Source organism: Chlorocebus sabaeus, chromosome 16, assembly GCF_047675955.1.
Source record: "Chlorocebus sabaeus isolate Y175 chromosome 16, mChlSab1.0.hap1, whole genome shotgun sequence".
Lineage (NCBI taxonomy): Eukaryota > Metazoa > Chordata > Mammalia > Primates > Cercopithecidae > Chlorocebus > Chlorocebus sabaeus.
Genome location: NC_132919.1, coordinates 10,553,714 through 10,572,009, shown reverse-complemented (window position 1 = coordinate 10,572,009; position 18,296 = coordinate 10,553,714). Strand labels below are relative to the sequence as shown.

The 18,296-nt window shown below is 41.5% G+C and overlaps 1 protein-coding gene, 1 long non-coding RNA gene and 1 pseudogene across 3 annotated transcripts in view; 2 read left to right on the top strand and 1 right to left on the bottom strand.

Moving 5' to 3' along the window:
• The window catches only part of LOC140708599 (uncharacterized), a 223,212-nt gene extending 222,748 nt beyond the window's left edge, over nt 1-464 (bottom strand). Inside the window, exon 1 of the long non-coding RNA XR_012088742.1 lies at nt 370-464. This is a non-coding gene — a long non-coding RNA (uncharacterized lncRNA). The remainder of the gene's footprint in view (nt 1-369) is intronic.
• Nucleotides 118-18,091, top strand: TMEM220 (transmembrane protein 220). Of its 2 annotated transcripts, XM_008010382.3 has the most exons (6): nt 124-483; nt 1,218-1,247; nt 4,299-4,359; nt 5,859-5,982; nt 7,965-8,024; nt 16,616-18,091. In XM_008010382.3, exons 1-6 carry the CDS (start codon nt 229-231, stop codon nt 16,749-16,751), a joined length of 666 nt encoding a protein of 221 aa, XP_008008573.3. In that variant the 5' UTR covers nt 124-228; the 3' UTR covers nt 16,752-18,091. The 2 variants fall into 2 exon arrangements, with proteins under 2 accessions (XP_008008574.3, XP_008008573.3); XM_008010383.3 differs by lacking the exon at nt 1,218-1,247 and having other exon boundaries at nt 118-483.
• Nucleotides 14,681-16,154, top strand: LOC119620241 (protein mago nashi homolog pseudogene; annotated as a pseudogene).
• Nucleotides 18,092-18,296: the final 205 nt, after the last annotated feature.

Here is an 18,296-nt window from a genome sequence, read left to right as displayed (position 1 = left end):
TCTCCCCTCCCTCCCGCCTGCCTGCCTTCCTTTTTTCCTTCTTCTTTTTTTTTTTTTTTAATATGAGGAAGGTAGCTTTAGTGAAAACAGGCTTTGGAGTTGAACCTATATGGGTTCAAATTCGACTTCTGTCCACCACCGAGACCTGCGTTCCGGGTGGGACTCGCTTTCCCATCCGCGAAACGGGGACGGCGCCGCCTCCACCCCGCGGCGTTCCGGGCGGGCTGAATGGGACGCCGAGTACTGGCTCCAGCCACGCCCTTCCCTCCCCGCCCCCGGCGCCGAGCGACTGCCAAGGCAGTGTCCCCAGGGGACCGAAACCGGGGCGGGGTCTCGGTCCCTCCGCGGAAGGAGGGAGCCGGTCCGTACCAGGCAGGAGTCGCCGCCCCGCGCCGCCGCGCTCCCCGAGCCATGGCGCCTTCCCTGTGGCGGGCCTGCAACGGGCTCATGGCCGCCTTCTTCGCGCTGGCGGCCTTCGTGCAGGTCAGGCGGCCGCGGTGGGAGGGGGACCCGCCCGGCTCCCAGCTCCGCCCCCTGGCGTGGCGGGTCGTGTAACTGACTAGCCCGCAGAGTCGCAGGGGCGCACAGTTCATGGGGAGGACGGGACTTGGAGTTTCTGCTGAGGGAGCCCCCACTTTCTCCCCCGTCTAAGAGACGTGGATGTGTTCATGGAAGCGAGTCCCACACCCGGGCTCACACCCTGGAAGGGGCTGGTTCCGCGCGTGGAACTTCCCAGGGGACTTCAGCAGAAGCGGCCCTGGCCCCTGCCTTAATGCCCAGCCCGCGGACGACACTGGACACATCTCAGGGGCTAGGAGATGAAGCAGAACAAAACCCTTTATAGCATCATTAAACTTTCTAGTCGGCTTGGGGACCCCCTTCATAGTAATTTCCCTCATTTCTTGAGACTGGTGGGAGTTGGGGGTGGAGGGGCCTTAAAATACCCATTCTGGGTATGGCAGGTCCTCTCCAGAGACCCTGTGAAGGCTTTTCAAAAATGTATGGATGCCTGTTAAAAACGTCTGTTGTGTCAGTCACAAATACCTTCATCCACCCTCATCTGCTGGATTATAGCCTGTTCAGATTTTGTATCCTCGACGCCTATTGCAGTGTCTGGCACTTAACACATTAATTTTTAAAAGTACTTAACAAATGAATTTAAAAGGAATGGAACAGCACAGGATGTCTGCTAACACTTCTGTATTCTGACGTTCCAGGTAAATGATCCAGATGCAGAGCTGTGGGTGGTGAGTATGAGCTGCTTCCAGGATTTCCTCCGTTTGGAAGAGTTAGGGAATGGCACAAAACACACGGTTTTGTCTTTACCCCTCCTCCCTGCTTAATTTTCTTAGAAACTTAAAAATCAAACCCTTGGTAAGCTCTTTTTCCTAAAATATTAGTAGACAGGATCAGAGTTCTAATGTAATGTGTGTGTGAATTTCGAACTTTCTGGAAACAGGTCTTTCTGCAGTATTCCCTTTGGTTAGATGGCCCAACTGAGGACACTTTCTTGAGGACCTAGAGTAGGCCTCTCAAGATCAGTTGAACCACTCCTTTTGGTTTCTAGCCAGACACTCAATGCAAACCTTTGACTGGGAAATAGCAGGCCTAAGTTCTGTGGTTCTGCTAATTCAGTGACTTAACATTTCTAGAAAGTATTAACTCCTGGCTGGGCAAGGTGGCTCACGCTTGTAATCTCAGCACTCTGGGAGGCTGAGGCGGGTGGATCACTTGAGATCAGGAGTTTGAGACCAGCCTGGGCAACATGGTGAAACCGCATCTCCACCAAAAAACACAAAAATTAGCCGGGCGTGGTGGCATGCTCCTGTAGTCCCCAGCTACTTGGGAGGCTGAAGCAGGAGAATCGCTTGAACCCAGGAGGCAGAGGTTGTGGTGTGCTAAGATCATGCCACTGTACTCCAGACTGGGTGACAGAGTGAGACTCCATCTCAAAAAAAAAAAAAAAGTATTAAATCCTGTAAAACCTACAGTCTTCATATAAGCAATGCTCTGATTTGAACCATTTGGAGGAGGGGGACATTGTCCCATACATCTTCTGAATATCTTTTGTTTGTTTGTTTGTTTTTTGAGATGGAGTTTCGCTCTTGTTGCCTAGGCTGGAGTGCAATGGCGCGATCTCGGCTCACCGCAACCTCCGCCTCCCGGTTCAAGCAATTCTCCTGCCTCAGCCTCCTGAGTAACTGGGATTACAGGCATGCGCCACCGTGCCCGGCTAATTTTGTATTTTTAGTAGAGACAGGGTTTCTCCATGGTGGTCAGGCCGGTCTTGAACTCTCGACCTCAGGTGATCCACCCGCCTCAGCTTCCCAAAGTGCTGGGATTACAGGCGTGAGCCACCGTGCCCGGTTCTATCTTTTATCTTCTAAAATATCTGAATTTTGCCCAGTTTCTCTCAATATAGATACACAAGACTGTACAGTATCACCAAGGGGATGATTCTTAGACTTTAGAATAATACTGACAGAGGAGCAGCAAGGATGATGGTATTTGGAATTATAACACAAAATTCTATCTAGGTTTTGTTTTTTTAGTGCAGTAACACCACATTCTGATATTTACTATCCAGATCACTATGCCTCTGAATCAAATCAAACTGCCTTTGCTTTGGCACCCTGGTCCATATCTTGAATTCCAAATATTATTTCCCTGAAGACAAGTCTCAGGCATCCAGCTAATTGGTGAATTTCCAAAAGACTGCTGCGTATATTCACCTGCATGTCACACTGGTCCTCAGATATGCCCAAGGACCTACCTAGCATCTTTCCCTCCAAAATCTACTTCTCCTGACTCACCCATTTCTGTTATCAGCAGAATCATTCTCTGAGTCGTCCTTGTTTAGAATCTCAGTCATCTTTAACATCCCTCTGTTCCTTACCACTGCCTTGGAGAGCCCCTTGAAACACAAAATAAATTTGAGTCGGGCATGGTGGCATGCACCTGTAGTCCCAGTTACTCAGGAGGCTGAGGCAGGAGGATCGCTCAAGCCCAGGAGCTCGAGGCCAGCCTGTGCAACATAGCGAGACCCTCATCTCTAAAAAATTAATTAGGCCGGGCACGGTGGCTCATGCCTGTAATCCCAGCACTTTGGTAGGCTGAGGTGGATGGATCACCTGAGGTCGGGAGTTCGAGACCAGCCAGACCAACATGGAGAAACCCCGACTCTACTTAAAAAAATACAAAATTAGGCGGGGGTGGTGGCGCATGCCTGTAATCCAGGCCACTCGGGAGGCTGAGGCAGGAGAATTGCTTGAACCCGGGAGGCAGAGGTTGCCATGAGCCGAGATTGCGCCATTGCACTCCAGCCCGGGCAACAAGAGCGAAACTCCGTCTCAAAAAAATAAATAAATAAAATAATTAAACAATCTAGGTCTAATTGCTTATCTACATAGTACCTGCACATTTTATCTTTCACTCATGCTCAGATGATGTAATAGGAAGAATAGACCCCACTTCCCCAAAGACATCCTCCCTCATTCACAGTTTAGCCCTCCACTGCCTCCCGCATGGACCCCTGGCACCGGCCTTAACGTCTTCTTGACATAAGCCCAGAAATTGATGTGATTAAACGGCTACATTGCTCAGAAAGTCCCCATCCTTCTTAGAAACCCACCCGTCCTACTTGCTCCCCGCCAACAACACATGCACACCCAATAGTAAGTTTGGCTAGAGCCTGCTTGCTCTGAACGAGGCTTAGGAATGGGGCCTCCTTAGGGCCAGACTTCTCATTTCCAAACAACTTACCAGCAGTTTCCAAAATGAAGACCCTGACCTTATTACTGGGCACAATTGATTGTGGATGCATTATTAGAAAACTTTCTGTGGTCTCAAAGAGATGCAGCACTGGCCTGGATGGTCCATTGGGTCCAAACCAGCAGGGCCATCTAGCATCGTGGCTGCTCCTGCCCTACTTTTCAAAGAACATTTTCTTTTATGCAAGTGGGGAAAGGCCATGTGGGCATGAAAGTTGCTTGGGAGAGACTGGAAAGTTAGTGTGTCTTAAGACCCAAACCCTATGCTCAGTGCTAGACCTCGAAGGTAAATGAGCTTCTGGAATAGCCTATAGTCTAGGAGGAAGGTAGATAAAATTGCAGGCAGGCATGGTAAGTGCCACAAAGGCAGAGTCTACCACTTTGTCAATCTCCACTGAAACTAGAGGCAAATCATGGAGAACAACAACCACTGATCTCATCTTTCTTTACTTCCTGCATATCTCTGAACATCTCATATATTGGGCATACATCTTCACTCACGTAATTTCCTCCCTTTTTTGCTAACAGGTGGTGTACACAATCCCTGCAGTACTGACCCTGCTTGTTGGACTTAACCCTCAAGTCACAGGTATAAACCTTGCATTCTAAATGGAGAGACAGCAAATCGGATTTCCTCATAATAACGAGGGTCTATCTGCCCAACTCCCAGAAGTAAAACGGGGCTCTCTAGACCTTTCTTCTCGTTTCTGATAATAAGAGGGGCTAATTCTAATCATCCTTACCCATCTTCAGGAAAACGTCAGAAGGACGTTTTCTACTAAAAATACAAAAAATTAGCTGGGCGAGGTGGCGGGCGCCTGTAGTCCCAGCTACTCGGGAGGCTGAGGCAGGAGAATGGCGTGAACCCGGGAGGCGGAGCTTGCAGTGAGCCGAGATTGCACCACTGCACTCCAGCCTGGGCGACAGAGCGAGACTCCGTTTCAGAAAAAAAAAAAAAAAAATGTAAAAGTATTGACTGATCAAATCTGGATTTTTCTTAGTTGCACTGTTTCTTCCAGCGACCTGAAAAAAGTGATATATCTGTGGATTTTTTAAAATATTCATTTCATTTTGGGGGGATCCACTTATAAATCAGGGCACAGTCAGGGATCTCATATCTGCCTTTTAAGATGAAATGTATTTTCATACAAGGCTTTAAATTATCTGAAAAAAGTAATGTATGAATCTGCTATAAAACAGCGTCTTCTGTTTTACAGAAGTGACAGGACAGATTCTTCTTCACTTTCTTTAAAATCGTTTCTCCTAGTGGGACTCAAATGTTCTCAGGGACCTTAGAAGAAAGACTAATGAGTCTCACCTTGGTGGGGAAAATTCTAATTCCCTAGATGCCTGGGCTCCCTGTATGGAGATGTACGGAGCTAGAATTCCATCTGCATCTTTAAGGTAGATCAGTTACGGCCTCTTTAGATACAAGCTAGAAAAAGAACTCAAATGTGCTATGAGCTAAGAAGAAAAGGCATTGGTCCAGTTTACTGAAAAAGGTGAGGGGTGGTGCTGGCTTTAGGCTGGTGGACTTGGAACTTTTAACTTCTCTCCACCTCTCAGTTCCACCGTCTGTCATGCTAACTTCACTCTTGGGCTCCACACAGTGGCCCTGCAGCCCCTGTTCACATCTTCACGATACCACGTCCAGTGGAATATGGACTGTGTTTCTTCACTCTACCAAAGTCTCAGAATGCAGTTGCTGGCTCTGATTGCTTGTCTGTTTGTGCTGATCCAAATCACTGTGGCTGAGGAGATAACATGCATTGATTGACCTAGCCAAAGTCCAGTTTGCTGGGAAATGTGGACTGGGAGTGTGGACATGGTGGATCCCCAAAGAAAATAAGGGTGATTGTCTTAGGAAGGGGAGCTGCTGAGCAACCCAAACAAGAAATGGCCACTGAAGTTTATAATCAGTGCTATGACCTCTCTGTTGTCCTAAAAAAAAAAAAAAAAAGGGCGATGGGGGTGAGGGGGTCTGAATGTCTTTTCTGAAAGCAGACTATGGCAAAACATACAAAAAGATCATTTTTTTTCTGTGGGCTGTGATTCCATGATTAACAACATCAGGACGTCTATTTTTAGGTAATGTTATTTGGAAAAGTATCTCTGCAATACACATACTCTTTTGTATGGTGTGGGCTGTTGGCTTGGCGTACTACCTCTTGCGTCATACACAACAGAACATCTTACATGAGGAAGAAGGCAGGTGAGCAGTGACGTTTGCCCTGTGGAGGGATAGAACTGTGGGCTGGAACTGAGGAATCTTGTTTGCAACACTCCATCTGAGCACAATGGTAACTCAATTCCCCCAGTGTACCCTGCGGAGCAGGGAAGATATTATCTTCTTTATAAGCTGATGAAACTGAGGAAATAATGGAGCCGGGATTCAAACCCAGCCCCATCTATCAGACTTCATTATCACTGCCACTGGCAGTCATTACATATTATATTATATCATATTACTGTCAGACCGTTGGACTTTGGCCCCCTTGTAACTAGCAAGGGTATTATACAGTAATACTCAGTCCGATCTAATATGGTGATAACTCTGTCAGCCTCTGATTCAGTTCTGGTTTAAGGCAGAATCTTATCTACAAGTATGATCAGCCATCTCAGAGGTCAGTACTTTTTTTTTTCGAAATGGAGAGTTGCTCTGTCGCCCAGGCTGGAGTGCAGTGGCATGATCTCTGCTCACTGCAACCTGTCTCCCAGGTTCAAGCTATTCTTCTGCCTCAGCCTCCTGAGTAGCTGGGATTACAGGTGTGCGCCACCACGGCCAGCTAATTTTTGTATCTTTAGTATATACAGGGTTTCATCATGTTGGTCAGGCTGGTCTTGAACTTCTGACCTCATGATCCACCCTCCTTGGCCTCCCAAAGTGCTGGGATTACAGGCAGGAGCCACCGTGCCCAGCCTAGAGATCAGAACTTTAAGTCAACCTGTTAGACTTGCCCCGGTATGTCTTGTGTCATTTCCTTGTCATGACCACTTGCTCCTATGTTATCACTTCTTCCTTTGCTTCCTCCCACCCTTGTCTCCGAGGACTTATTAACAGAGCCTTTCCTTTCTTTTCTACTCCTACTGACATCTGCCAACAACAAAATTCATAGACCTGTAAGTTAAACATCACTGAAAAGGTGCTTCTTTGTTATAACCCCCAATCTTCAGAACACTGGAGGGCCAATCTATAGGTTGGGTCTGTAGATGACAATGTAGACCAAATGGGTTAAATCACTTCCAGCATGAAGCCTATGGGTTATAGTGAACTCAGGGTGGGGCTTCTAGTGGTACTATGGCTGAAGTGATTGTTTTTTATTCTATATAAAAGATTTGTGTGTCTAATACATATATATAGAAGCATATACCCACCCCCAAATTATTAGTCTGATTTGTACTACAAATCATTCCTCTCCCCTAAGAAATGACCCAATCTCTTGTAGTATATACACAGATTACGTATTGGTTTGGGCTCATTCTGCCTCACACTGAAGCCTCTTTAAAAATGTAAAAGTATTGGCCGGGCGCAGTGGCTCACGCCTGTAATCCCAGCACTTTGGGAGGCCGAGGCTGGCAGATCACGAGGTCAGGAGATCGAGACCATCCTGGCTAACACGGTGAAAACCCGTCTCTACTAAAAATACAAAAAATTAGCTGGGCCTGGTGGCAGGGGCCTGGAGTCCCAGCTACTCGGGAGGCTGAGGCAGGAGAATGGCGTGAACCCGCGAGGCGGAGCTTGCAGTGAGCCGAGATCACGCCACTGCACTCCAGCCTGGGCGACAGAGCGGAGACTCCGTCTCAGAAAAAAAAAAAAGTAAAAGTATTGACTGATCAAATCTGAATTTTCTTAGTTGCACTGTTTCTTCCAGCAACCTGAAAAAAGTGATATATCTGTGGAATTTTAAAAATAATTCATTTCATTTTGGGGGGATCCACTTATAAATCAGGGCACAGTCAGGGATCTCATATCTGCCTTTTAAGATGAAATGTATTTTCATACAAGGCTTTAAATTATCTGAAAAAAGTAATGTATGAATCATGATCAGACTTGAAAATATTCCATCGATGCCATAGATCTTGAGGGAGAGTCATTTGATCAGAATGCGCTATCCAGTGGTCCTGGAGAGAATGTGATGATATCCATCTCACTTGTAAACACTTCCAAAATCTGAAATGTACGCCCTTTTATAGGGAGCTGTGTGGTCTGGCGATTATTACAGCATGGATTATCCTGTGCCGCAGTTCCTCAAAGTAAGTATTCAACTCATTGGTTAAAATCACATCTTCACTTTGGGAGGCCGAGGTGGACAGATGATGAGGTCAGGAGATCGAGACCATCCTGGCCAACATGGTGAAACCCCGTCTGTACTAAAATACAAAAAATTAGCCGGGCGTGGTGGCGGGCGCCTGTAGTCCCAGCTACTCAGGAGGCTGAGGCAGGAGAATGGCATGAACCCGGGAGACAGAGGTTGCAGTGAGCCTTAATCGCACCACTGTATTCCGGCCTGGGTGACAGAGCAAGACTGTGTCTCAAAGGAAAAAAAAAAAAGAAATCACATCTTCACGGCTGATAAAATCAGGCAGTAAGTGAAAATACTGCCATACAAGTAAAACCAGGAATCTTTTGAAAGAAATCTTCCCTTTTCTTAAGGGAAGTTAATAATAGTTGATTTACAGTGTCATGGTCACTCTTGTCCACAAAAACCGTAGTTTTCTACAAGGCCCAGTGTAGTCATGGGCAGCTGTCAGTCTAAAGGGTGCTTCAGGGTGAAGGAAAATGATCTCAGGAGGAAACTTAGAGATTCAGGAAAGAATGAAGAGCAAAGACAATATAAATGCATGTGTACATATCAATGAATATTAACTAATTAAACATATACAGGATAGAAATACACGACAACAGTGGCATAAAAGCTGGAAAAGAGTAAATGGAGTTTAAGCCTTCTAAGGTCCTTTAATTGTGTGAGATGAGGTAAAAGTATCCATTTATATTAAATTTTGATAAGTCAAGGATTCATGTTGTAATTGTTAGGGTAACCACTGAGCATTAAAATGAGTACAGAAGGCAGGAGAAGGGGAAGGGGAAACAGAAACAATGGGACAAATAGGAAGTGTGTGTTAAGATACAGATTTAAACACAAAGATATCAGAAATTACATTACATGTAAAGGTAAAGATTTCAGTTAAGAGTCAAAGAATTTCAAAGTATATAAAAAGATTAAAAACCCAACTCTAGGCCGGGCGAGGTGGCTCACACCTATAATCTCAGCACTTTGGGAGGCTGAGGCGGGCAGATCACCTGAGGTCAGGAGTTCGAGACCAGCCTGGCCAACATGGTGAAACCCCATCTCTACTAAAAATACAAAATAATTAGCCAGGTGTGGTGGCGGTCGCCTGTAATCCCAGCTACTTGGGAGGCTGAGGCAAGAGAATCGCTTGAACCCAGGACTCGGAGGTTGCAGTGAGCTGAGATAGCAGTATTGCACTCCAGCCTGCGTGACTCCATCTCAAAAAAAAAAAAAAAAGGAAGACCCAGCTCTACACTGCTTACAAAAGAAAACCCTTAACTATACTGATATAAAAAGATTTAAAGTCAAAAGATGAAAAAAATTACAAACACCAGCCAAATGAAATACAGTATTGCAATTTTAACAACAAAATAGAATTTAAGGCAATTATTGGCGAAAAACAACTTTTTGTGAATATTTTTAATTTTTTTCATTTTAACTTTTTACTGGGAATTTTCAAACAAAAAGCAGAGAGACTAATATAGTGAATCAGATGTACTCATCACCCAGCTTCAATGATTATTGGTATATCCAATCTTGTTTTATCTAAACCTTATCCACGCCACACTGCCAAACTTTTTTTTTTTTCTTTTTTTTTGAGACGGTCTCGCTCTGTTGCCCAGACTGGAGTGCAGTGGCGCAATCTCGGCTCACTGCTACCTCTGCCTCCCAGGTTCAAGTGATTCTCCTGCCTGAGCCTCCCAAGTAGCTGGGATTACAGGTACATGCCACCACACCCAGTTCATTTTTGTGTTTTAAGTAGAGACGGGGCTTCACCATGTTGGCCAGGCTGGTCTTGAACTCCTGACCTCAAGTGATCCGCCTGCCTCAGCCTCCCAAAATGCTGGGATTACAGGTGTGAGCCACTGTGCCTGGCTTGCTAAAGTATTTTGAAATAAATCCCAGACATCACATTGTTTCCTTTGTATGTCAGAATGTATCTCTAAAAGATAAGCATTTAAAAACTAACCACTCTACCATGGTCATACAAAAAATGAAGGAATAACTTCGGTATTGTGAGTTTTAAATGTCTCCTTTTGCACCTTATGTTTCCTATAAATTGGTGGTTAGATCTAGAGGCTTGACCAGATTCTGGTATTATTGACTACTTCATGTTAAGTACTTCACTACTTCATGTTAAGTAATGGCGTTATGTAATCCCATCATAATATACCTAACACCTAGCTGCTTATCTGTGATGTTAATAGTCTTTGATGAGTATTGCCTAAATCCATTAGTTCATTTTGGTTGCAAAACTGATATTCTAATGATAATATATCACTAGTTGTTTGTTAGCTGGAAAACTTCCATAAAGAAAAATGTCCACTTATTTATCCTTTGGCCATGCTAGAGTACAGATCATCAGAAGAAAGTGAAATGAAAAGCAGCTGATTCTCTCCCTTAGTTACCAGTTTTCTTTTTATTTGAGACAAAGTCTCATTCTGTCGCCCAGGCTGGAGTGCAGTGGCAAGATCTTGGCTCACTGCAACTGCAACCTCTGCCTCCCGGGTTCAAGTGATTCTCCTGCCTCAGCCTCCTGAGTAGCTGGGACTACAGGTGTGTGCCGCCATGCCTGGCTAATTTTTGTATTTTTAGCAGAGGCAGGGTTTGGCAATGTTGGCCAGGCTGGTATCGAACTCCTGACCTCAGGTGATCCACCCACCTCAGCCTCCTGAAGTGCTGGGATTACAGGTATGAGCCACCATGCCTGGCCTAGTTACCAGTTTTTAAAATGTATTGTTTCTTACCTGGGCATCCTCCAAAGGTGACCAGTGAGTTTTGTTGCTTTATTTCTTTGTTTAGTACCATTAAAAAGTTATGGATGTAAACATATTTTTCTTTTTCTTTTTTTTTTTTTTTTTTTTGAGACAGAGTCTCCCTCTGTCACCCAGGCTGGAGTGCAGTGGCACGATCTCGACTCACTGCAACCGCTGCTTCCTGAGTTCAAGCGATTCTCCTGCCTCAGCCTCCCGAGTGGCTGGGATTACAGGCATGCACCACCATGCCCAGCTAATTTTTGTATTTTTAGTAGAGACGGGGTTTCATCATGTCGGCCAGCCTGATCTCGAACTCCTGACCTCAGGCAAGCTGCCCACCTTGGTCTCCCAAAGTTCTGGGATTACAGGCATGAGCCACCGCACCCGGCTGATTTAAACATATGTGATGTGTTTCAGTCCATGACAGTTATTGTCTTTATTGATGCTCAGAGTGTCCCATTTTTGACCAGTAGCACTTATTCAGGTTTGCTCCTGAATTCTGACATGACCCTAGTAAACCTTTGATAGCTTCCTTGCTTTCTGGTATGACAAGATGTTTCAGGCGCATGTTATACCCAGGATCATGTTTTGGGCCACAGACCTGGAATCAACAGTGTTTGCAATGTTTATGAATTTATATATATGTCATAAATGTATATGCATACATAGATATATATATACATGTACACATATACACTTAAAATATGAGTTTATCCTAACTACTAAAATTCAGAAATACCAGTTCTCATTAACCTTATTGGATATTTTATATCTGTATCTCCTTTTAATCATGGCAAAACCTCTAGTCTCAGTGACCTCAATATAATCACCCATTTGATTTCTACAATACAAATGCAAACTCAAAATAATAATATGACTACCCAAAACAGGTTCTTTTCTTTGTTTTTGTTATTAAGGTATAACCTACTAAAGGAATGTATACTCAAATTACTGGGTGTAGTTGTTTTGTATGCTAATGCCACCAAGTGAATACACAGTTAGGTTCATTTATTTCTAGGGCTAATTGTATTGAAAATATATGGATATTATTTTATAATTATGTAAAATATCTACGTGGCCCAAAAGTTGAATCTATAAAATAAGATATATTAAAAGAAATCTAGCTTCTCCATCCCCTTGACCCTACGTCTTCCCTTTCCCTATGGGGAAACTTTTTTCAGTTTTATAGTTTATCCTTCCACGATTTCTCAGTGGAGTACATGTGTGACTTAGTTGTATTCCTTCTTATCTTAGGTAACTGGCAGTATATTGTACACAGTTGTATTCCACTTGCTTTACCAGTTCCTACATCCTGGAGATCATTCTATAGTATAGAAAAACTTTTCTTACTCTGCTGATGGCTCCATAGCTTAATCAACCAGTCCTCTACTATTTAGATAGTACCCAGGCTTTTGCTATTAAAAATAGTGCTGCAATTAATAGCCATATGCATATATCTAACATATTTTTACCAGCGTGTCTTTGAGATGAATTCCTGGAAGTGAGAGGTGCTGGGTCAAAGTGTAATTGCATAGTTAATATTTCTATGTACTCCCAAATTCCCCTCCAGATGGCTCTTCCATTTTGCATCCCCACCAGCTATGGCTAACAGTGTCTGTTTCCCCATAGCCTTGCCAACAGAGTACGTTATCAAAATCTTGAATTTTTACTAATTGGATAGTTGAGAAAGGGGTGGTTTTACCTTGCATTTCTCTTATTAAGAGCAAAAATGAACACATTTTCATATGGTTAAGAGCCATTTATATTTCTTTTTCTATAAAAATCTTGGTATATCTCTGAGCAATGTAGGTTTAACCTGATTCTAAGGTTGCTGGTCTTCTCTATTTTTAGAAGCTCTATCTGTGATGTAAGCTGAAAATATTTCTTTGCCGTGTGTTATTTTCCTTTAACTTTGCTTATGCAAAGTATACTTTGCCATGAAAAAGTCTTTTGTTGTTTTTTTCATGTAATTGTATTTATCGGTCCTTTTCCTTATTGCTTCTGGATTTGGAGTCATAGTTAGGAAAACCTTCTCTCTCTCGGGTTGTAAAGTAACTTACCTAAGTTTTCTTCTAATACCTGCATGGTTTCATTTATACATTTAAATATTTGATCTGTTTAGAATTTATCCTGGTGTAATGGTATGAAGAACAGGTCTAATTTTATATTTTTCTATGTGGCTATGTGGTTATCTCAACACCACTTGTTAGAAAGTCGATTTAAGATGCCGAAGGAAGACACTTTTCAATGACAAAAGATTCAGTTCATCAAGAAGATATAACAGTGCTAAATTTCTATGGACCTAATAACATAGCCACCAAATAAATACAACAAAAAATGACAGAACTAAGAGGAAAAATGGAAAAAGCCACAATCATCTTGGGAGACTAACACACTTCTCTCAGTTACTAACAAACACAAAAAAGAAAAATAACGACATAAAAGATTTTAACCACACAATAAACCAAGAATGGCAGGATACACATTCTTTTCAAGTGCACATTCAGTATTTTACAAAAAGACTGTATGTTTGGCCATGAAATAAGTACCAACAAATTTCAAAGGACTGAAATCCTACAGAGTATGTTATTTGACCACAGTGCAATTAAACTAGAAATCATTAACAAAAAGATAATTAGGTAATTCCTGTATATTTGGAAGTTAGAAAATACACTTTCAAATAACAATTGGGTCAAAGAAGAAATCACAACGGAAATTAGAAAATATTTTGAACTGAATAAGGTAAATACTACGTATCAAAATGTGTGAGATGCAGCTAAAAATCTTGCTTAGAGGGAAATATATAGCCATAAGTACATTTTTTTTTAAGCTTCCAGCAAGTTAGGAATTTTTCATTTCAAGAAGTTAGGAAAAGAACAGCAAGTTAAACCCCAAAGAAACAAGAAGAAAATAAACATAAAAGCAGAAGTCAGTGAAATAAGAAAATCAACATAAAAATAGAGAATTAACAACGTCAAATATTGATTCTCTAAAATGATTTATAACATTGATAAGCCTTGACAAGACAAAAAGGAAAAAAGAGCGTGAGGAAGTACAAATAACAAATATCAGGAATAAAAAAGAGAATACTACTATATATCTAATAAGTATTGTAAAAATCGTAAGTGGATATTATGAAGAACTTTACACCAGTATATTTGAAAATATAGACAAATTTCTTGAAAAAATACAGTTTACCAACATTTACACAAGAAGAAATACTCAGAACACTCCCATAACTATTCAAGAAATTGAGTTCATAGGGCCGGGTGCGGTGGCTCACGCCTGTAATCCCAGCACTTTGGGAGGCTGAGGTGGGCTGATCACCTGAGGTCAGGAGTTTGAGACCATCCTGGCTAACACGGTGAAACCCCATCTCTACTAAAAATACAAAAAATCAGTTGGGCGTGGTGGCAGGCGCCTGTAATCCTAGCTACTCGGGAGGCTGAAGCAGGAGACTCGCTGGAACCCAGGAGGTGGAGGTTGCAGTGAGCCAACATCGCGCCATTGCACTCCAGCCTGGGCGACAAAAACGAAACTCCGTCTCAAAAAGAAAAAAAAAAAAAAAAAAATTGGAGTTCATAATTTAAATTTTTCCTAAAGGAAAACTCTAGACCTAGATGGCATAACGGGAGAAGTCTACCTAATATTTAAGGAAAAAAATAATACCAACTTTCAATAAATACTTTCAGAGAACAGAAAAAGAAGAAACACTTTCCAACTAATTTTATGAGGACAGGTAACCTAAACTTGACAAGAACATGACAAAAAAATGAAATTACATGGCAGTCTCACTCATGAGCACAGATGGAAAACTAAACAACACATTAGCAAATCATATCCTGCAATATATAACCCAACCACCAAGTTGGGTTTATTCTAGGAATGCAAAGTTAGTTTCACATTTAAAAAAACCAATCAATGTTTTCCACCACATTAATGGAATGAAAGAAGAAAATAAACTATCTTGTAGATTCATACAGAAATAGCATTTCATAAAATTCAGCATCCATTCATGTTAAAAGCTCTCAGAAAATGGGCGTAGGAGGGAACTTAGCCTGATAGAAGAGATCCACACTGAAGCCTGAGACTTAATGGTGAACAGTTGAAAACTTTCCCTCTGAGATCAGGAATGAGATGAGGTTGGCCATATGGCCACTTGTACTCAATGCCATGCTAGCTGTTGTCCCAGCCGGTAAAATAAGGCAAGAGAAAGAAATAAAATGCCCGAGGATTGGACAAGAAGAAATAAAATTTTCATGATCTGTAGGTGATATGAATACGTGTGTAGAAAATAAAAAAGCATCTAAGAAATCACTAGAATAAGTGAGCTTTATATGATCACTGGATCAGGATACAAGAATTAACTGCATTTCTTTCAGCAAGTAACAGAAAGTGATAAAACAAAAAGTTAACATTTATAAAAACATTCAGAAAATCAACTCCCTAGGAATAAATCTAGCAGAGATATGCAAAATCTCTACACATAAAATTATAACACATTATGCGAGAAATTGAAGAAGACCTAAATAATTGGAGGGCTAAACATATAATGACAAAAGGATGAATAAATAAAATGAAAGAACAGTAGAATTTAGAAACAGATCTATGCATATGTAGAGTTTAGACTTATGACAAAGATGATACTTCAGGGTATCTAAGAAGGCAGTCTTTTCAATAAATAGGCTTGGATAAATTCAATATCCATTTGGAAAAAAGTGAAACCACCCCTACTTCACAACTTTCATAAAAATCAATTCCAAGGGGATCACAGATCTATTATAAAAAAGCAAAACAAGAGTGTCGGGTACAGACCGCGGAGGTGCGGCTCTCTCTTAGAAGTTCGGTCTCGGTTGTCTTTTGCAAGCCATCCAGAGTGACTTTTATCTACATTACTACGTGGCGCACAAGGGCAAGTTCAGCCACGAGTTTCTGGAGTTTGAGTTCTGACCAGACGGGAAATTAAGATAAGCCAACAACAGGAATTGTAAGAATGATGTCATGATCAGAAAAGAGGCTTATGTACATAAAAGTGTGATGGAGGAACTGAAGAGTATAATTTATGACAGGGAAATTATCAAAGAGGATGATGCGTTATGGCCTCCTCCCAACCAAGTGGGCTGCAGGAGCTTGAAATCATTATTGGAGATGAACACGTTTCTTTTACAACATCAAAAATTGGTTCCCTTATTGATGTCAATCAATCCAAGGATCTGGAGGGCTTACGAGTATTTTATTATCTTGCCCAGGACCTGAAGTGTTTGGTCTTCAGTCTTACTGTATTACACTTCAAGATTAAACCAATCTAAATTGAATATTGGTGTGAACATGGCGGGGTGGGGGTAGTTTTTAATTACCATTATCAAGAAAATGTTGTGTATATCAGGGCAGTATTTTTTAACAAACTATAAATGTCTTTAATAAATATGTGATTAAAAAACAATAAAACTTCTAGAGAATATAATACCTTCAAGACTTTGGTGAGGGAAATTCTTAAACAGAACACAAAAATCATTAGGAAAAGATCAACTTTAACACTGTCAAATTAATCATTGACTTCCTCAAAAGACATCAAGTGGGACAAGGTATTTGTAACACATATAAACAAGGATTTATATTTAGCATATATATAATTAATTTCTATAAATCAGTGAGTTATATTTCAATAAAACACCTGAGATGAGAACATACTAAAATGTAATTATGTGTTTCATCAATTCAGTCTTTATACTTGTTTCCAAAGCAATCCGTAATTTTTATTGGAGTTTTATTTATAATAATTTTTGTGTCTTTATAGGACTCCAGTTGGTGGAAGAATTCAGTTGGCTCTTGCCATTGTAATCACACTTTTCCCGTTTATTTCATGGGTCTACATATATATTAACAAGGAAATGCGGTCCTCCTGGCCAACTCATTGCAAGACAGTCATTTAAATAAATTTAAGAACTTTGTTTTTAAAATGAATATTTTCAATCAATTTTTTATGAACATTAGAGGAACAAGCCAGGAGTTTATTTCAGGTAAATTGGGCTAACAGAGTTTTTTAAAACTCCAAATAACTTTTTAAGGGTGCGTATAATTCGATATAAGATTGGATGGGACAAGTAAGAGATGGTCTGATATTTTCTGGAAGACTTTCTGCAGGGTCTTGTGTCATAATGTAGTGGAAAAGGCTGGAGAATAGAAGTTTAAAAATACGAGTTCTAACTCAACTTTGTAACTATGTAATTTGGGCAAATATATAAACTGGTGGATATTTCTTTATCTATAAAATAGGATTAATGCCAGATCTACTTATTTATACAGTAGCAAAGATCAATCTAGATAATGTAAGAACACTCTGAAGATATAAAGTATTCGGAAAGATTACGGAGGGCTGTCCATGATTAAAATAGAGGGGAGCAGGGATTGGGTAATATACTGAAATAGAGGTTCAAGAGAGGGCTATACCCCGATCTTTCTTTCTTTCTTTTTTTTAAGACAGTCTCACTCTGTCGCCCAGGCTGGAGTGCTGTAGCATGATTGTGGCTCACTGCAGTCTGGACCTCCCAGGGCTCAGGTGATCTCCTACCTCAGCCTCCCAAGGAGCTAGGACTACAAGTGTGCACCACCACGCCTGGCTAATTTTTTTAAAATTCATCGTAGAGACAGGGTTTCACCATGTTGCCCAGGCTGGTCTTGAACTCCTGAGTTCAAGCGATCTGTCCACCTTGGCCTCCCAAAGTGCTGGGATTACAGGTGTGAGCCACCATGCCTAGCCCAGCCCTAAACTAATCTTATCCAGATCTGGCACAGTGCAGTGAACTCAAGGAAAACTCTAGATGAACCAAATGAGCAGGCATGTCTTGGAAAGAAAGGGAAGCTAGATAGAATAAAGGAACTAGGGACCAATCAGGAAGGAAATAGGGAATATAAGTACCTTCTAAATGAGAAATAAGGTCAAAATCTATACACATGCTTTATAAATGGATGTCCAGAGTAACCCTAGGGAGGAGAGGTTGGGTACTTGATGATTAGAAAACTTACTGTGTTTGGAACAACTTGGGTATTTGAATCTAACTTTCCAATTGCAAATTTTATGATACCTAAATACAGATAAAGTATTTTCAATGAAATTTTATTGTCCAAATGAGTGGAGCTTTAAATGTAAAATACACTGGATTTTAAAGACATGGGTAGAAAAAGAATGTGAAATATTTTTTGTATTGATTATATGTTGAAACAATATTTTGGCTATATTGGGTTAAATATATTGTTAAGTTGATTTTATCTGTTTCTGTTTATTTTATTTACGTGGCTTACATTGCATTTCTGTTGGACAGTCCTATATTTAAGCATCTGGATGGCAACTTTTTTTTTTTTTTTTTTTTGAGAAGGAGTCTCATTCTGTCACCCAGGTTGGAGTGCAGTGGCCGGATCTCAGCTCACTGCCAGCTCTGCCTCCCAGGTTTACACCATTCTCCTGCCTCAGCCTCCCG